Source organism: Heterodontus francisci, chromosome 38 (genome assembly GCF_036365525.1).
Source record: "Heterodontus francisci isolate sHetFra1 chromosome 38, sHetFra1.hap1, whole genome shotgun sequence".
Classification (NCBI taxonomy): domain Eukaryota; kingdom Metazoa; phylum Chordata; class Chondrichthyes; order Heterodontiformes; family Heterodontidae; genus Heterodontus; species Heterodontus francisci.
In genome coordinates this window covers 16,226,289-16,247,500 of record NC_090408.1, presented here as the reverse complement: position 1 = coordinate 16,247,500, position 21,212 = coordinate 16,226,289, and the positions used below count along the sequence as shown (strand labels likewise).

Here is a 21,212-nt window from a genome sequence, read left to right as displayed (position 1 = left end):
GCATCACACCACCTGTCCTCAATTGATGCGATTTCTAGCAGGAGCTGTGTTTCTCTATCCTTCCACCAAGGGCACCGAGGCCAGCTATACTACCACATGGCTGAGATGAGCTATCTCAGGGGATCAGACTGGATATATTCCTGGTCTGCCTGGCTCAACTAGTCATCGACTAAACTCACTAGAACAGCAGGGAAACCCTCTTTCAGATTTTAAAAAAATTAATTGAAAGCTGAAATTCTGTCCCAAGGTCACATATTATTTTAAGTACGTACTGTGCAAGGCATTTTATTTTACATCTGAAAACAATCTGATGATTTTTGTTTCAATATAACAACTTGAAGGCAAAATTGAAGATAAACCACTTGAAGGGTCGATCTCCCCTCAGCCACCTAACCACCCACCCTCATCACCCCACCACTGCCCAACCCCCACGATTTTACTTGCATCCCATTCCTCTGCACCTCGCAGCTGCAGTTCTGGCTCCCTAAGGCCAATGCAGGTGGGACAGCCAAAATTCCGACAGCACTGTCTCAGACACAATTCTGCTTTCTGTACCTGTGCCAGACACAAGTGATGCTTGCCAAGGAGAATCCAGGCAAAAGGTTTTCAAAACATGCAAATGTGAGGACCGATTTGAGAACACAAGGTGAAGTGAATCAGAACATTATTAAACCAACTGCCATCAGCTTTTAAAAACAAGACAAGAAGCAACTTTTCACTGACCTGTCCCTACTGCGCCTTGAAGGGAAAGCTGCATTACAACCTCCAACTGTGCACATGTGCATCTCCTTTAGATGCACATTTTTGTAATGCAATTTAACACTGTAAGAACTTTTAAACACCTTCTTGCAGACATAGCAATAGTTAGGATTAGAAGTACCCTGATTATCCCCCTTATCTGCAAATAGTTGTGGACATGTGCATCCATTGACTGCTGGACTGTCGGAGCATGGTGAACCAGCCCTCTGATGCAATAATGAACTGCCGAAGCCTCCATTGATCAACCCGCGCTGTACTTCTTTATAATTGTTCACCGGCTGCTCCTCCTGCAACCAACCTTCTGATTTAGATACCAAGTTCTCGCCATTGTCTGGTTCAGTATCCCTTTGCTCATCCCCAAGGGACGAAATGATTACAGTTTTTGCCTTCACATAAGCATCTCCATTTTCCATGTGGAGTGGGCAATTGGCTGATTTTCCTTCAGTATCTGCTCGGGTATTGGCAGCCATCAAGTCTTGTTGCTGCACTTTGAGGCTCTGTTCCTCTGTATCAGACAAATAACTTATACCACTTTCAGTTCTTTCTAAACTATATTTCATATTCTTAAACTCATTGTCACTTCTACATTGTGCAGCCATGCCACAGTCAGGAACTCCACTTTCAGGGTCCTCTAATTCTTGCATTGTTTCTTTCTCGATTTTAACAGGCATGCTAGATTTTCGTGATTTCTTTTTTGGTACAGGATCGGTTGATGGGTCTCTAGCTGGAAGCTGCTCCGGTATCAAAGGAGCTGCAGGAGGCAAAGAAGGGAGGGCACCTTGACGAATGGAAAGTTCCGACGGTGTTACAAGGCTGCGATAGAAAGGGAGAACTGGCTGCACAGTCTTCAGGTTTTGAAACATGGTACTATGCCCGGCATTAGAAATGCTAGTCTGAGCAGTATTTTGAAGGTTTGACTCTGCACGGGGATGATCAAATCCTGTGAGAGACCGGGTGTCTGCGCCAGGACAGTTACTGATATCAAGTTTTTTGTTATTGACCTGGATAACTGTTGTTAAAGAGCAATTTCTTAGATCCTTATCACGATTGTTTTTCATGGTTGGCATGTGAAGCCGGGGATTGGGATTGGAACTGTGGCGATTGCGGCTGCGTAGAGAACTGAAAACCATATTACAACCTTCGACGGTGCATCTGTGTTTAATTTTCAGGTGAACAGCATTGTAATGAATCTTTAACGTGCCTTTATCATAAAAGGTCTTCTCACATGCACTGCAGAACACCCGCCCCTTGGTCATTAGGCAACCAGTTTTTTCCATGGATTTGACTCTGGTATGAGAGGGCACGTGTACTTGTTCAAGTTCATGCTTTGGTGTTATACTTAGTGAAGGGGATGCCACAACGCTGGACTCATTGGTGGAGTTATTCTTCAGATCTAGGTTAATGTCATCTTGGGAATTCTGGCAGTTTTCTTCAATACTCTGAAAAGAATCAGGACGAGTACTTAAAAGAAAACCTTTACTGATAGGAATTGGAATTTCTTGCTTGGTTTCTCGTGGTCTATCTTGAGCTTGATCAAGAAGAAAACTGCTGGGAGATGCCCCCAGCAGAGGCATTGGGATAGGATTAAAAAACTGGAATGGCAACATAAAAGCCAGGTTGTTCACGATGTTCTCAAAGTGGTGAATACTGTTTGGGTTTACTTTTTCAGAGTGAGTGGCTACACCGGGATTTCGGGTTTGACTGTTGCTTTCTATAAATGCTCTGATGTCGGAGTTATTTTTGGTAGGTGGGACCACAACAGCATGTCCCTCCTTCTCCTGAATTGCCATGAGTTCTACGATGGATTTGGTCTCTCCAAAACGAAGGAACTGGTGCAGAGAAACCATTTCTTCCTCATAAGTCATTATGCTCCACCGATCGAGTACTTTTCCTGAGGCATCCTGTAACACAAGAATTAGCATGGAATAAAACTCGATTATAGCTTAGAATGATTTAATTCATTGGTAAATGTGGTTTCATGTTTTCCCACTGGTGCTGGGGAACCTACTCCCTCGAAGGGCACATGTTGGAATTCTGTGGGGATAAAAGCTCAAGATTTTCTAATATGTGCTGGCAGTGGATGAAGGTCCCAGTTATCAGGACAGATTCAGAAAATTGTCCCCATTATATCATCCGCAGCAAATAGTAGACCCAGTTTTTGAACAAACACTTCCTATAGTTCTCACGTGATTTATCAATTGACTATTAATCCCAAGGTCTCAAGTCTCCAAACAGCCAATCAAACATTCTTGCTTCAATTGGGTGAGCTTTATCGGTTTTCACTCAAGCCATTATATGCAACAAGATGTAGAAGCAAGGTGGAACAAGCCAAAAGCAAAATCAAGTTAAACTTATCCCACTGGAGTTACACCTTTTTATCTCATCATTCTATGGGCACTGAGGTAAGGCATGGGGATAGTTTTTCGCTAGTCTCTTGCTCCCTCCTAGCTGAAGCAAGATGAATTACTTTTGATAGCAAAAGTGGGAAAGAGGGAAAACTTTTTTGGGTAACTTACCCTTTCAAGATTAAAGAGGGTGTTCCACCCTGAGACTGAAAAGGGTATTAACTCACAAAGAAGTACTGACAAGAACATTTATAGAATGACCTTGCATACTTAAAACCCAGAGGTAAAATGACTTAACAGAGCAACTCTACCCATTTAACAATAGTTACAATTTTTCCTAACACATACTCAAATAAACTACAAACCCAATTTGTATCTATAACCTGGTCATAGGTTTTGAGGAGATTTTTGAAGCAAGAGAGACGTAGAAAGCCGGAGGGATTAAGGAAGAGAATTTGAGAGGACAGGGATAGGATGGCTTGAGGCTGCGCCACTGATGATGGAGTTGAAGGTGGTGTTTGGGGTGGGGAAGGAGAAAACAACAAGACACTGTCAGAAGAGTGGAAGTTGTAAACTGTGACATAGGGCTGGAGAAGGATGCTGAGGTGGGGTGGGGTGAGGCCATGAAGGGATTTGTAAATAAGGTTGAGGATTTTGAAAGTGGTACATTAGAGCTAATGGAAGTTAACTAACTCAGAGATGATAGGAAATGAGACTTTATACAAGATGGGCAAGTGGTGGAGTTATTCATTCATTGAAATTTATGGGAGATGGGATTTGGGAAACTAGCAAAAAGAGTGCTGAAGAAGTTTAATTTAGAGTTAATAAAAGGTGTCCTGAGAGTTTCAGCAGCAGGGGAAGAAGGGTGAGGTTAGGTTCCAGCATAGTCTGCTCTGACTGGAGGATATCATCCTGTTTATAGGCAGTCCATAGTGGGAGTTGCTTAGGGACAGGGTTTGACCCTCAATTGTGGCAGCTGATCCCCCTCTGCCCTATATAAGGCACATGGGAGGGAGCTAGAGCTGCTGTTATTTGTTTCTAAATATCTTTGCTCAGATCTGAAAAGAGAGCATTTGGGGTGAATTTGAAGCAGTTTTAGCTCCTTTATTCCCTTGCATGTGCCACTGTTTTTGCAGCCTGGGATGCTGTTGGTTTGGAAATTCTGGCACGGAGGGACAGCAAAAGAGGGTAAGTCTTATCTGGAGCTGAGGGCCACAGGTGTCCGTTGCATGAAGTCATCAACCGAGCCAATGAAGCCACATAGGTTACTTATACCTACCTGTAAAGGAGGGGGAAGTTGGCTGGTATCAGATGAGATAAAGGTGACCATGCTCCTTACTTCAACAACAAAAACAACTTGTACTTGCAAAGCACCTTTAACATAGTAAAGCATCATAAGGCACTTCACAGGAATGTTATCAGTCAAAGTTTGACACTGAGCCACAAAAGGAGATATTAGGGCAGGGGACCAAAAGCTGGATCAGATAGGTTTTAAGGACCGTATTAAAGAAGGAGAGGCTGAGAGCAATGCTTCCTTTAAAATTTAGTTATTCTATGCTGCCTGTTTTTTAAAAGTGTATGGCCCTTTAAATTGTTTTGTGCAGCCACATACATGCTATTTATCACAGAACAAGGCCTGCACAATACCTTTTAGGCTGCTGCGTGGCAACGCACCCACGCAACTTAGTGGGACAATTTGTAGAGAGGCAAAGAGGTTTTAGAGTGGGAATTTCAGAGGTTAGGGGCTAGGCAGCTGAAGGCACAGACATCAATAGTGGAATGATTAAAATGGAAGATACGCAAGAGATCTCGGAGGGTTGTAGGGCTGGAGCAGAGAGAGATGGGGAAATGAGAACATGGAGGGATTTGAAAACAAGGATGAGAATTTCTGCATGCATTTCTCATTTTGCCCGTCAACCACAGCACGGATTTAATTTAAAAACTGAAGGAGCCTCTGAGGGTACCTCTTCAGGTATTGTGCACAGCCATTGCCTGTTTGTGTTGAAGCCACTTGACACATTTTTCACCAAGATGAAGGTGCCAGGCCTGAGGGAGGAAACAGATGCTGAGGCATCAGGTTGCAGTACTATGTTAGCATTCAACCTCTGCCCTTCTATGATTCACAACAATACGTTTCGAGGAAGCATGAGACACACGATGGTAGAGCATTCTGAACTGACTTTATTGATACCGAGGATGAGGGATCAACTTAACCCAGATCAGAGAGCGGCCTTTCGGCTTCAACTGCAATTTTTCAAGTCCTCCAAAGAACTGCAGAAAACCATGCTCCTTTGTACATCATATTTTGCCTACATCAAGGGTACATGTCATGTAGAAGACCTTATGACATATCCATTCCGAAATGTTTGAAGACAGTCAACTCATGTAAGCAGATGTTTACTGCAAAGCTACTTCCCTCAAACACAACTTCCTGACCTTACTTTTCATAACCTCTTTGAAGAACAGGCTTTATTAATCATTATATTTCTATACTACAGTTAATGAATCCCTCTATGTTTATTACCCTAGCCACCAAAATTATACTTCAAACTCACTCATGGCTGATCCATACTTCGTACCAGAAGATAAGCCATACAATCCTCTCACGATACTTCAAAACTATCTTGGAAAGTCTGCTGCTCCACGTTACAAAGAAATTTGACTATTAATCTTTAATTCCTCCAGATGTCCAACATATAACTCTACAGGATATTATCCAATACTCTACTACTGGGTATTTCTCAGTGCAATCCACAGCCATAGATACAGAGGGTAGTTCAGTTCATTGGAGTCATTCACCCAGTATTTCTTCTCCTTCAGATAAGATGAGCATTCTTGAAAAGCTGCTACTTGGATGCACATGATAAGAAGTTCAGTAGTAAGACATCACTCCAACTGTGATTGAACACAAACCCTTTCTGCTGCTAAAGGTTATGGGGTTAATATTAAGAACCTGGATTTCCACATGTAGCATGTAGAACCATGTCACCTGGTCAAAACTCTGTATACTAGTTTCTGGTGCCTGCATCTCATAGGAAAAGTGATGAAGGTGTTGTCCGCCTCCCCTCCCCCACCCCGTAACCATTGCAGTTGTCACGTCCTTGACATTTGCATGTACTACAGCTGGTCTAAAGTGGCAGGTGTCTCGTGGAATGGCTTGGAAGGATCAGGTAGCACAAAGGCATGCAGTAAATATGACTTTTGTGGGAAAATGATCGAGATGCTGTCTGCAGCTCATTGTGCAACAGGTGTCACACCTCTGTGTCTGTCTGTATTGTGAAAAAGGCAGTGAAGATAGATCTTCTCACATGTTCTTCTACATGTGCAAGTGTCTGTAAATACAGGTCCTGGGATAGAGATGGATGTGACCATAATTGCCCCAGAGTTGTTGCATCTGCATTTGATGGGTCCTCAAACTTATATTTTTAATCCCCAAAGGAACATCCATCCTTCCCTTTTTGTATTGTGTGCATACAAAGTGAGCAGCAACCAAGAATAAAATATTGATGGGGGCAGAAAATACATAAAAAGAAAAGAAAGAAGAGACTTGTAATTATATAGTGCCTTTCACGATCACCAGACATCTCAAAGTGCTTTATTATAGACAATAAAGTACTTTTTAAAGTGTGGCCATTGTTGTAAAGTAGGAAACGCAGCAGCCAATTTGCACACAGCAAGATCCCACAAACAGCGATGTGATAATGACCAGATAATCTGTTTTTGTGATATTGATTGAGGGAAATCAATATTGGCCAGGACACCAAGGATAATTTCCCAGCTCCTCTGCGAAATAATGCTGTAGGATTTTTACATCCACCTGAAAGGGCAGACAGGGACCTCAGTTTAATGTCTCATTTGAAAGACGGCACCTCCAACAGTGCAGCAAGCCCACTGACTGGAGTGGCAGCTTTAACTCTTGTACTCAAGCCCTGGAGTAGGCCTTGAACCCACAGTCTTCTGACTCAGACGAGAGTACTACCAACTGAGCCACAGCTGACACTGCAAAAATTGAGGAGTATGAGAGGTCTTGTGTGTTCCAAACACCGCATGCAGAAGAGCATAGTGTTAATGCTGAAAATGTACTCTTCATTGTGCAGAGACTGCAGTAAACAAAGGATTTGTCGGTAATAAGAACAAAAAATGCTGGAAATACTCCACGGGTCTGGCAGCATCTGTGGAGAGAGAATTAGAGTTAACGTTTCAGGTCAGTGACCTTTCATCAGAACTGGCAAAGGTTAGGAATGTAATAGGTTTTAAGCAAATAAAGCAGTGGTGGGGCAAAAGTTAATACAAGGGAAGGTATTGATAGGGCAGAAGATCACGGAGAATAACTGACAAGAAAGTCATGGACCAAAAGCAAAGGGTGTGTTAATGGTGTGGTGAAAGATAAAGGGTGAGTGCAGAGAGGGTGTTAAATGACAGAATAATGAACAGCCCTGGCCAAAAGCACAAACAGGAAAAAAAACAGTGGGCAGGCACATGGTAAAAAAAATGAATGATGAAACAAACTAAAATAAAATAAGAATAAAAAACAAAACTAAAAATAAAAAGGGGAGCCAGTCATGCTCTGAAATTATTGAACTCAATGTTCAGTCCGGTAGGCTGTAGCGTGCCTAATTGGTAAGTGAGATGCTATTCCTCGAACTTCCATTGATCTTCACTGGAACACCGCAGCAAGTCCAGGACAGAGATGTGAGCATGAGAGCAGGGGAGTGTGTTGAAATGGGAAGCGACAAGAAGCTCGGGGTCATGTTTTCAGATAGAGCAGAGGTGTTCCGCAAAGCGGTCACCCAATCTGCGTTTGGTCTCCCCAATGTAGAGGAGACCACATTGTGAGCAGTGAATACAGTATACTACATTGAAAGAAGTACAAGTAAATTGCTGCTTCACCTGAAAGGAGTGTTTGGGACCTTGGATAGTGAGGAGAGTGGAGGTAAAGGGGCAAGTATTACACTTCCTGCGATTGCATGGGGAGGTGCCTTGGGAAGAGGATGAGGTGTCAGGGGTAATGGAGGAGTGGATCAGGGTGTCGTGGAGGGAACGATCCCTTTGGAATGCTGACGGGAAAGGGAGTGGAAGATGTGTTTGGTAGTGGCATCACGCTGGACGTGGCGGAAATGGCGAAGGATGATCCTTTGGATGTGGAGGCTGGTGGGGTGGAAACTGAGGATAAGGGCAACCTTGTCGCAGTTCTGAGAGGGAGGGGAAGGGGTGAGAACAGAGGTGTGGGAAATGGGCTGGACACGTTTGAAGGCCCTGTCAACCACAGTGGGGGGGAATCCTCGGTTGAGGAAAAAGGAAGACATGTCAGAAGAAGGATTTGTAGGAACAAGTGCATTGTCAGATTGATTGCTCTGGAAAGATCATGAACCCCAGCTCTAGGATTCTCAAAGCACAGACCTCTGATGGAAAACCATCTTGAATATATTAATAGAAAATACAATTTCACTGTTATGTTTAATCATTTTCATGGAATTGTTCAAACATTTCACTGTTACAAATGTTATTTCCAGTACTAATTTTCTCACCTACTGAAAGCTAAAGACAACAATAAGTCTATTTTAATCTACTTCATTGGTTCACCTTTCTTTTATTGGTTGATTGTCCATTTTTCATTTGGGTTTTGCAGTCCTGCTTTCTAATTGATGATCAGTAAATGCAGTGTGATGACAATCAGTAACTGATGCACAGCTGAACTCATGTTCAGCTGCAGAAAGGCACCCTTCCCGCCTCATCAGCAATGTTTAAAGGGACCATCGATTACTCACAGGTGAGTTGCTGGTTGATTTTTTTCTGGCTGTTGCTATGATTCTACAAATGATTAGTGCTTTCTATAGTTATCTCAAGGTGCAAAAATCTACAGAGAGTGGTATGGCAGCTGCTGAAGGACTTTTTACTGACTTCAAGCGTTCTGCACAAACCAGTTGCTCCCACACATGGGTGCACTTACAAGCAATTCGTTTGGAATACAGCAAGACTTGAAAAATGAACAAAGGCCACGCAAAGCAGAATAAGCTGCCGGAAGAGGGGGCAGGAGGAGGAGGAGGGGGAGCAGGGCAGTGGCAGGCCATATCCACCAGGGTGTTCAACGAGAAATACTTCTACCTGAACCTTAAAGTGGAATAATGGGTGAGAGGTCATCGTTTCAGTAAAGACGTCTTCACTGAAATCTGCTGCCACAACTGCAATCTCAACAGCAATGCAAGCAGCGCATTGCCAGTGGCTGTGATGGTGACTATGGTGATGAACTTTCACGTGTCTGGCTCCTTCCAGGCCGGAGCTGGAAATATTTGCAACATCTCGCAGTTTGCCGTCCACTGTTGCATGAGGGAGATCATTGTGGTTCTCTATTCAGAAAGAGCTAACTGCATATCATTCTTTCATGCCAGAGATAAGCAGGCGGAGTGAGCATGCGGCTTCGCTAGGATTTCAGGCTTCCCCAGGATGCAGGGTACCATTGACTACAAGTACATCTCTCTGAGGACGCCACATGTCAATTCTGCCATGTACTGGAACTGAAATGAGTCCACTTCCACAACATCCAGCTGGTGTGTGGCCATAGGCACTGTATCATGTAGGTGAATGCTCAGTATCCTGCCATTCATTCTGCAGCAGGCTGCTATGCCAACTGCATTTACGCCACCACTGCAAACCAAAGGGTGGCTACTGAGTGACAACAGCTGTCCGCTGCCGACATGGCTGATGACTCCGGTGCACAACCTATGCACAAAACATCCAATGAAAGCCAGGCTGCCACATGACATGTAATAGAGCAGGCCATTGGTGTACTGAAGCAACGATTCCGCTGCCTGCACTGCCCTGGAGCAGGCCTGCAGTACTCAGCACAGCGGGTCTCAAAACATGTGGCCTTCTGCTGCATGTTGCAGAACCGTGCGATCATGAGGGGACAGCCCTTGCCACCAGCAGCTCAGCAGCAGGAGAATGAGGACGACAAAGATGACAAAAAGGAATAGAGGAGGCAATCTACGCTGCACCATTTTGCCTTGGGTGTCCGTGAAGAACTCATCCAACCGCGACACCAGTAACCACAATCCCAACTGCCCATTCACCAACAATCCCACACCTTACATTCCCTCTGTCACTGACCATCACAGTGTTGCTTGGCCACAATACTAAAAAGCCAGCACAAAATAAACATTCCAAACCAAATTTAAAATGAAGTCATGCCATATTGCATACAAAAGTCATCTAATCACACTGGTGCACTTCCTCTGTCTGTCTGCTGTGTGCCTTTGCTCCTCAACTCCCCTTTAATCCTATCATTTACTTTAAATCCATGCCCCCTGGTTACCGATCTCTTTGCTCAGAGAAATAGATCCCTCCTATCCACCACACTCATAATTTTATACACCTCAGTCTCCTCTGTTCCAAATAAAACAACACTAATCTATCCAATCTCTCCTCTTGGCTAAAATTCTCCATTCCCAGTAGTGTCCTCATAAATCTCTTCTGTACCCTCTCTAGGGTAATCACATCCTTCCTGTAATGCGGTGACCAGAACTGTGCATAATACTCTAGCTATGGCCTACTCTAGCTGCAGACGAATAGTGTTTCATACAGTTCTAACATAATATCCCTGCTCTTACACTCTAGGCTTCAGACAATAAAGGACAGTATCCCATATGCTTCTTCACTACCTTATCTATCCGTCCTGCTTACCTTCAGGGACCTATAGACATACCTAATCACCAATGTCCATCTGTTCCTCTACACTTCTCAGAATCCTACAATTTATTGTCTAGTCCCTTGCCTTGTTTATCCTCCCCAAATGCATTACCTCACACTTTTCCAGATTGAATTCCATTTGCTGATTTTCTGCCCACCTGACCAGTCCATTGATATCTTCCGGCAGTCTACAGCTTTCTTTCTTACTGTCAGCCACGTGGCCAATTATCATATCATCTGAAAATGTCTTCATCATGCCCCCTCATTTAAGTCTAATTCATTAATATACACCACAAACAGTAAAGGATCCAGTACAGAGCCTTGCAGAACCCCACTGGAAACAGCCTTCCAGTCACAAAAACATCTGTCAACCATTACATCCTTTGCTTCCTGCCACTGAGCCAATTTTGGATCCAACTTGCCACTATCCCTGGATCCCATGAGCTTTGAATTTACTGACCAATCTGCCATGTGTCATCTTGTCAAAAACCATGAAGAATACATCAAACGTGCTACCCTCATCAACCTTTCTTGTTACCTCCTCAAAAATTTAAAACAATTTATTCAGACATGACCTTCCCTTAACAAATCCATGCTGTCTATCCTTGTTTAATCCATGCTTCCCTAATTGATGATGTATACTGTCTTTCAGAATTTTTTCCAATAAGTTGCCCACCAGCGAGGTTAGGCTGACTGGCCTGTAATTACTCAGGCTATCCCTTCCTCCTTCTTTAAACAATAGTACAGTGTTAGCAGTCCTTCAGCATCACGCTCAAGCCAGAGAGGATTGGAAAATGATGGTCAGAGCTTCCGCTATTTCTTCCCTTGCTTCCTTTACTAGGCTGGGATACATTTCATGCGTGCCTGGTGATTAATCCATGGTCCTGTTCGTTAAACACCTTAATACTTCCTCCCTCACTATATTTATCCCATCCAATATTTCACAATCCTTCTTAACTGCAATGTCTGCTTCATCCCTCTCTTCTCTGAAAACAGAAGCAATATATTCGTTAAGAAACATGCCCATGTCTTCCACCTCCACACAAGTTACCTTTTTTGTCTCTAACTGGCCCTACTCTTTCCTTAGTTAACCTCTACTACCTTATGTATTTATAAAACAACTTTGGGTTTCCTTGATTTTACTTGCCAATATTTTTTCATGCCCTCTCTTTGCTTTTCAAATTTCTTTTTTAATTTCACCCCTGCATTTTCGATACTCCTCTAGGCTTTTTGCAGTATTGAGCTCATGGTATCTGACATAAGCTTTCATTTTTTGCCTTATCCTACTCTGTATTAGATATAAGGATGCCGTCAGTTTTGATGGTTTCAGCGCCACTGCTGGCCACAACCTCAGCAATGGGTATCCCAATAATGGCCAAGCACCATCTTCTCCATCGGGTATAGGACGTGCAGGCATGCTTGACCCCTTCCGGTAAGGTCCTGCTGCCTCTGGCTGCGTGCCACCTTGTCCTGCAAGAGAGAGGGTAGTGTGTCAGTGAGAGTCCTGCAATCTATTTGGCTGGTATGGCTGCCATGATTGAATAGCTGGTATTGTGTGCAAAGCTGTGAGATGTGAGTGTGAGGCTTGCAGCAGTGCTAAGTGTGTGAAGGTGAGGTTAAGCTTTGAATGTGGAATATGAGGCATGATTGATAGAGATTGTTGTCCTCACATCCCCTTGAGCAGCCAACGCTCACAAATCACCCTCATCAGGGCGGCACAGTGGCGCAGTGGTTAGCACTGCAGCCTCACAGCTCCAGCGACCCGGGTTCAATTCCGGGTACTGCCTGTGTGGAGTTTACAAGTTCTCCCTGTGTCTGCGTGGGTTTCCTCCGGGTGCTCCGGTTTCCTCCCACATGCCAAAGAGTTGCAGGTTGATAGGTAAAATTGGCCATTAGCAATTGCCTCTAGTATAGGTAGTTGGTAGGGAAAAATATAGGGACAGGTGGGGATGTGGTAGGAATATGGGATTAGTGTAGGATGAGTATAAATGGGTGGTTGATGGTCAGCACAGACTCGGTGGGCCGAAGGGCCTGTTTCAGTGCTGTATCTCTAAAACTAAAAAAAAACTTATTGTCCTGGGCACCCATGTCTCAAAGTCACCCTCCGCAATTTTGACAAATTTGTTAAGAGTTGTTTGATGATATAACAAGCAGAGTTAATAAAGGGGAACCGGTAGATGTAGTGGAATTGGATTTCCAGAAGGTATTCGATAAGGTGCCGCATAAAAGATTATTGCACAAGATAGCAGCTCACGGCATTGGGGGTAATGTATTAGCATGGATTGAGGATTGGTTAACTCACCGAAGACAGAGAGTCGGGATTAATGGGTCTCTTTCAGGTTGGAAAGATGTAACTAGTAGAGTGCCACAAGGATCAGTCCAAGGTCCTCAATTATTTACTAACTATATTAATGACTTGGAGGAGGGGGCAGAGTGTAATATATCCAAATTTGCTGACGATACAAAAGTAGATGGGAGGGCATGTTGTGATGAGGACATAAGGAATCTGCAAGGGGATATAGATAGGTTGAGTGGGTGGGCAAAAACTTGGCAGATGGAGTTTAATGCAGGAAAGTGCGAGGTCATGCACTTTGGTAGGAAGAATCAAAAGGCAGACTTTTATTTAAATGGAGAGAGACTCCAAAAAAGTGCAGCACAGAGGGGGATCTGGGTGTTCTTGTGCATGAAACACAAAAAGATACTTGCAGCACCTGCACACTAATTAAGAAAGCAAATGGAATTTTGGCCTTTATTGCTAGGGGGTTAGAGTTTAAAACTCCAGATGGTAGATGCAGGAAGGATGTTCCCGATGGTGGGGTAGTCCAGAGGCAGGGGTCATAGTCTAAGGATATAGGGTAAACCTTTCAGTACTGAGATGAGGAGAAATGTTTTCACCCAGAGAGTGGTGAGCCTGTGGAATTCGCTACCATAGAAAGCAGTTGGGGTCAAAACAATGTATGTTTTCAAGAAGGAGTTAGATATAGTTCTTGGGTCTGAAGGGATCAAAGGGTATGGGGCAAAAGCGGGAACAGGTTACTGAGTTGGATGATCAGCCATGATCAGAATGAATGGCGAAGCAGGCTCGAAGGGCCGAATGGCCTACTCCTGCTCCTATTTTCTATGTTTCTGAAAATAGGGAAGTCTTGGTACAACTGTACAGGGTGTTGGTGAGGCCGCACCTGGAGTACTGTGTACAGTTTTGGTCCCCGTATTTAACAAAGGATATACTGGCATTGGAGGCAGTTTAAAAGAGATTCCCTAGGCTGATTCCTGGGATGAAGGGGTTGACTTATCAAGAACGGCTAAACAGGTTAGGCCTTTATTCATTAGAGTTTAGAAGAATGAGGGGTAATCTTATTGAAACATACAAGATTCTGAGGGGCCTTGACAGGGTAGATATTGAGAAGAATGTTTTCACTAGTGGGGGAATCTCGAACTAGGAGACATAGTTACAGAATAAGGCGACACTCATTTAAAACTGAGATGCGAAGGAATTTCTTCTCACAGAGGCAGGTGAATGTCTGGAATTCTCTATCCCAGAGAGTTGTGGAGAATAGATCACTGAAAGTATTTAAAGAGAAGGTAGATAGATTTTTGAAATATTGGGGATTTGAGGGCTAAGAGGAGCTGGCACGAAAGAGGAGTTGAGGCCTGGGGCAGATCAGCCATGATCATATTGAATGGCTGGACAGGCTTGAGGGGCCGAATGGCCTACTCCTGCTCCTATTTCTTATGTTATGTTCTTCCACAAATGTTGTCCTTCCCTCCAAGCCACACAAGACATTACTAACACTCATAACTCAGTGCTTACAACTTGGTGAGAGGCAGAGACTCGGACAGGGCGGGGGAGGGCAACTACCTTCCAGTCTGGTGCCTTGATGGCCACTGGCATGTGTGTGAAACTGGCCCACTGGGATGGAAGTCTTATTCCAGGAGGCTGCTGATGTCAGCAAAGACCTACTGTGAAAACCTGAGACTCCTCAGGCACTCGTGCTCATACGCGTTGAGACAGCTGATCCTCTGCCTGTAGACCCTATGTTGGGGGTCTCGCCTCCTTGGAGTTGGATCTCTGAGTGCATCCCCGCTGCCCTGTGGAGCGGCATGTGGCCGAGGTGAAGGCCGCTGGTGCTGGTGTTGCTCCTGCTGCTGTTGGTATTGGTGTTGCTGCTCCTCTTGCTCTTAGTCAAAGGTACAAAGTGGAGCTGCATAAGCTGTTCCCATGCGATAGTGAAAGCAGGCAGCAGGGAAATGCAACTGAAGATGAGTGAAGTGATAGGTGAACTGACTTCCAAGAATTTGGCAATCACTTATCAAGCACTGAAAGCTCCGTCTGAGAAGAGGCGCAGCCTTTCACCAGGCTATGGCTGGAGATCTTCAGTTTCACTGATCAAAGGTTTACCACTGAAGAAGCACCTCCCACTGTGCACCTGCCTCGGTGACCTCGAGAGTTGCCGACAGCTCAGGATAGGCCCACTGGCTGTTAAATTCAGAATCCTTGGATAAAACAGATCTTAATGAGCTATTTTCTTTATTTAAATGTCTTACCTGTCACCAACTTGCCTAGAAACCCATCCAGGTGAAACCTGGAAGAGTGCGGGTTGATGTCGGGGTCCCGACCCGACATCAGTTTAAGGGGATTTAACTCCCCACATGCAACCAAATCCAATTCCTGTTGCCTGTAAAAAAATCCTCCACTTTGTGTCCTTCTCACAGTTTACTTCCCACCTAGCTTTGTATCGTCAGCAAATTGAAATATATTGCTTGGTGATGAAGTTATCTGAAGATCATAACCAAATCAAGTATCAACCATCTGAAAGTACACAAATTTGCAGACGCAAGTTTATGCAGTGAAATCTGCATTTGATCTCCAAAGAATGTAGAGGCTGCAAATGCCTCTAAATTATATCAACTAGAGCTAGTTCTGAGCCTTGGATGGAATAACATCCCATAAAAGGAAGTTTACTGAAATGCCTCAAGTTACAGCCATATATGGATTATGTTGGCCCCATTCTGTTCTACTTATTATATTGCCTTTCAAGTAGGCAATACCGTTGGATGTCATGAGTGTATTCACCATTGATAGTAGGACATCTCTATTGCAAGATTTCTTTTCCTCAAGAGATGAATCATTTTATCTTTGGATGCTCACAGGAGCAGATGTACCAAGCTCAATTGAGTCTAAGGTGATGATGCCAGCTTGTGAGCAATATTTGGAGGTCAAGATGTCCAGCTTCAACAAATCAGATACACAAACTTTCACCAATGAAGGCAATATTGTCTCACTTAATTGGTGATTGCCAAGAACAATTAGGATGATTCCCTTCCTGAGGAAGGCAAGATCAAAGAGCTGTTTTAAGGCTTGCCATATTCGTTAATATAAAGGGTGAGTGAGAATTCTGAAGTAGGCACAGATCTGGGTGAGCACCTGAGTCTATTTGAACAGTACATACTGAAGAACTTTTGCAATCTGTACAAAGAACAAAGAACAGTACAGTACAGGAACAGGCCATTCGGCCCTCCAAGCCTGTGCCGATCTTGATGCCTGCCTAAACTAACACCTTCTGCACTTCCGGGGCCCATATCCCTCTACTCCCTTCCTATTCATAAATTTGTAAAGATGTCTCTTAAACATCGCTATCATACCTGCTTCCACCACCTCCCCTGGCAGCAAGTTCCAGGCACTCACCACCCTCTGTGTAAAAAACTTGCCTCGCACATCCCCTCTAAACTTTGCCCCTCGCACCTTAAACCTATGTCCCCTAGTAACTGACTCTTCCACCCTGGGTAAAAGCTTCTGACCATCCACTCTGTCCATGCCGCTCATAACTTTGTAAACCTCTATCATGTCGCTCCTCCACCTCCGTCCTTCCAGTGAAAACAATCAGTTTATCCAACCTCTCCTCATAGCTAATGCCCTCCAGACCAGGCAACATCCTGGTAAACCTCTTCTGTACCCTCTCCAAAGCCTCCACGTCCTTCTGGTAGTGTGGCGACCTGAATTGCACGCAATATTCTAAGTGTGGCCTAACTAAGGTTCTGTACAGCTGCAACATGACTTGCCAATTTTTATACTCTATGCCCCGACCGATGAAGGCAAGCATGCCGTATGCCTTCTTGACTACCTTATCCACCTGCGTTGCCACTTTCAGTGACCTGTGGACCTGTACGCCCAGATCTCTCTGCCTGTCAATACTCCGAAGGGTTCTGCCATTTACTGTATACCTCCCACCTGCATTAGACCTTCCAAAATGCATTACCTCACATTTGTCCGGATTAAACTCCATCTGCCATTTCTCCGCCCAAGTCTCCAACCGATCTATATCCTGCTGTATCCTCTGACAATCCTCATCATTATCCGCAACTCCACCAACCTTTGTGTCGTCCGCAAACTTACTAATCAGACCAGCTACATTTTCCTCCAAATCATTTATATATACTACAAACAGCAAAGGTCCCAGCACTGATCCCTGCGGAATACCACTAGTCACATCCCTCCATTCAGAAAAACACCCATCCACTGTTACCCTCTGTCTTCTGTGACTGAGCCAGTTCTGTATCCATCTTGCCAGCTCACCTCTGATCCCGTGTGACTTCACCTTTTGCACCAGTCTGCCATGTGGGATCTTGTCAAAGGCTTTACTGAAGTCCATATAGACAACATCCACCGCCCTTCCCTCATCAATCATCTTCGTCACTTCCTCAAAAAACTCAATCAAATTAGTAAGACACGACCTCCCCTTCACAAAACCATGCTGTCTCTCGCTAATAAGTTTGTTCGTTTCCAAATGGGAGTAAATCCTGTCCCGAAGAATCCTCTCTAATAGTTTCCCTACCACTGATGTAAGGCTCACCAGCCGATAATTTCCTGGATTATCCTTACCACCCTTCTTAAACAAAAGGAACAACATTGGCTTTTCTCCAGTCCTCTGGGACCTCACCTGTAGCCAATGAGGATGCAAAGTTTTCTGTCAAGGCCCCAGCAATTTCTTCCCTTGCCTCCCTCAGTATTCTAGGGTAGATCCCATCAGGCCCTGGGGACTTATCTACCTTAATGCTTTGCAAGACACCCAACACCTCCTCCTTTTTGATAATGAGATGACTGAGACTATCTGCACTCCCTTCCCTAGGCTCATCATCCACCAAGTCCTTCTCCTTGGTGAATACGGATGCAAAGTACTCATTTCGCACCTCACCCATTTCCTCTGGCTCCACGCATAGATTCCCATCTCTGTCCTTGAGTGGGCCAACCCTTTCCCTGGTTACCCTCTTGCTCTTTATATATGGATAAAAAGCCTTGGGATTTTCCTTAATCCTGTTTGCCAATGACTTTTCATGACCCCTTTTAGCCCTCCTAACTCCTTGCTTAAGTTCCTTCCTACTGTCTTTATATTCCTCAAGTGCTTCATCTGTTCCTAGCCTTTCAGCCCTTACAAATGCTTCCTTTTTCTTTTTGACTAGGCTCACAATATCCCGTGTTATCCAAGCTTCCTGAAACTTGCCAAACTTGTCTTTCTTCCTCACAGGAACATGCTGGTCCTGGATTCTAATCAGCTGACGTTTAAAAGACTCCCACATGTCAGATGTTGATTTACCCTCAAACAGCCGCCCCAATCTAAATTCTTCAGTTCCTGCCTAATATTGTTATAATTAGCCTTCCCCCAATTTAGCACCTTCACCCGAGGACTACTCTTATCCTTATCCACAAGCACCTTAAAACATATGGAATTATGGTCACTGTTCCTGAAATGCTCCCCCACTGAAACTTCGACCACCTGGCTGGGCTCATTCCCCAATACCAGGTCCAGAATGGCCCCATCCCTAGTTGGACTATCTACATACTGTTTCAAGAAGCCCTCCTGGATGCTCCTCACAAATTCTGCCCCATCCAAGCCCCTAGCACGAAGTGAGTCCCAGTCAATATTGGGGAAGTTAAAATCACCCACCACTACAATCCTGTTACCTTTACATCTTTCCAAAATCTGTCTACATATCTGCTCCTCTACCTCCCGCTGGCTGTTGGGAGGCCCGTAGTAAACCCCCAACATCGTGACTGCACCCTTCCTATTCCTGAGCTCCACCCATATTGCCTCGCTGCATGACCCCTCCGAGGTGTCCTCCTGCAGTACAGTGTGATATTCTCCTTAACCAGTAATGCAACTCCCCCACCCCTTTTACATCCCCCTCTATCCCGCCTGAAGCTTCTAAAGTCTGGAACATTTAGCTGCCAATCCTGCCCTTCCCTCAACCAAGTCTCTGTAATAGCAACAACATCATAGTTCCAAGTACTAATCCAAGCTCTAAGTTCATCTGCCTTACCTGTTATACTTCTCGCATTGAAACAAATGCACTTCAGACCACCAGTCCCACTGTGCTCAGCAACATCTCCCTGCCTGCTCTTCCTCTTAGTCCTACTGGCCTTATTTACTGTGTCCTCCTCGTTTACTTCACTAGCTGTCCTACTGCTCTGGTTCCCACCCCCCTGCCACACTCGTTTAAACCCTCCCGAGTGACGCTAGCAAACCTAACCTGCTATCCAACAGTGGAACTATGATAGCATTTGCAGAAGTTTGAATGGTCCTGGCAATGGGTTCAGTCATCATTTGCTGGTGGATGAACATTGCAGAATTTATCCAATATGTATAAATACTGCTTGGTAAATGACCTTGGAAGTATGCCTTCCTGCCCTTGACATTCAAATTCTTGGACTACTTCTTGGAGAGGGAGAGGGTGAGGGTTCTTCCCTGTACGTCATCAGTACTTCAATTACCACTGATGAAACCAAGGTATTGCAAATGAAGAGAACTTCCCCCTGGTGTGCTTTAAAATTTATGCTTCTGGTCAGACTTTAAAAACTTACTGAAACCATTTAAAATCAAATCTATGTTACACCATACTGGAGGAGTGAAAACAGAAAACAGAAGCTTCAAGCCCAAGAATTAGTTGAGATCTTAAATGTCAGGGATAGCAGTAATGAGCTATCCAAAATTTATACTATTACAATGCTAAAACAATCAAATAATTCTGCCATGAAGACAGAAGTATGGGTGTCAAAAGTCACCCCTCTCCCCAAAGGGTTATGCCAGCAAATAGAATGTAGAAAGAGCAGATGGGACCCAGCACAAAAAAATGTATCAGGGAATCTTGCTGTAGACATTCCTAATGACCCTTCTAAAGTGGAGTCTGAGTTCAGGGTTTTTATACGTTGCTTCCTGATAGCTATCTGGAATGTTAAATTCTTAACCAATGCCATGCCAAACCCTTACATGATTAAGAATTCTGTCGGGTAAAAGGAGTATACTCACCAGAAATATTTCCCAGATCTGTTTGTTTTTGTTTTGTTAAATATTTAGCTCACAATGAGTATCAGAAATGTATCATTTCATATTTTCCCATTTCTGATTCTGGAGGCCCAAATTTCCATTGGGACTCTGGCATAACCACTGGAGGAAAACCACAAAATGCAGCGCAATTCAGCTTCACCAGAATGTGACCCAATGGACAAGTGGCTGGGAAATTACACTAAGAATTTGGACCTTGGGTTCTGCCTGGTCAACCATCTAATAGGTCCAACAGCACCCCATAGATTCCCAGAGGTGACTGATTATCTTAATGAGGTAAGCGGAGAGCTCCTTTGGGGATTAAGACTTCTATGCAGTCCTTTCCAAGTTCCTGCTGCTACATTTCCAGGACTTTTGCCACCAATAATCTATCTAGAAACTCCATTCTATGTGCTGACCACACTTTGTGTGAACAGCAACTGCCTGATATCTGTATATAATTATACTTTTACTCGTTTGAACCAGTGTCACCTTGTCTCACTCTCTCAATTTAATTTGAAGCGATAGTCTGGATTTAAATTTTCCAATCCTTCCACTGTGTTGCACACATTTATAAAAATCACCGAGTGATTACCTCCTTTCCAGACGGAAAAACCCAATTTTGTCTCGGTTTCTGGTGCTTGACTGCTCCCCTTGCTTCACGATGAATAGAAATGGCCAAAATATTCGAAGTGTGGTCTGATGAGAGTACTGTACAGTTTGATCATGATTTCCTCTAATTCCTACAGTTTTGGCCATAAAAGCCAACACTCTATTGCTGCTATTAACTACATTGGTTGGGCTGCTTTGGCACCTGTCCACAGACATGCTTCGTGCCCCTACATTTCGGTCCTTTCTTTCTTGGCCATCATTTTCAAACAACCTTTCCAAAGACTGAAAACTTACTTGAAGCATTTTACAGCCCCCACTTTACCTTTATTTGGCAGTATCTGATTTATTTGGAGCAGTAGCCCTGTCTCCTTGTGATATTCTGTGAGGCCGCCTTTATCTCGCTTCATGCACATGGAGGTAATTTCAATGGTGTTTATGAGCTGACCTTGCACCTCAGACTTTGCACATGGTCTTGGTAACTTTTCAAGAACTT

At 44.1% G+C, this 21,212-nt stretch overlaps 1 protein-coding gene across 1 annotated transcript in view; it reads right to left on the bottom strand.

Annotated features, from left to right (window-relative positions):
• bnc1 (basonuclin zinc finger protein 1) overlaps window positions 1-21,212 on the bottom strand; it is a 93,280-nt gene that overhangs the window by 6,029 nt on the left and 66,039 nt on the right. The window contains exon 4 of the mRNA XM_068017612.1: window positions 724-2,660. Within this exon, the coding sequence (XP_067873713.1) occupies window positions 724-2,660 (1,937 nt within the window). The remainder of the gene's footprint in view (window positions 1-723; window positions 2,661-21,212) is intronic.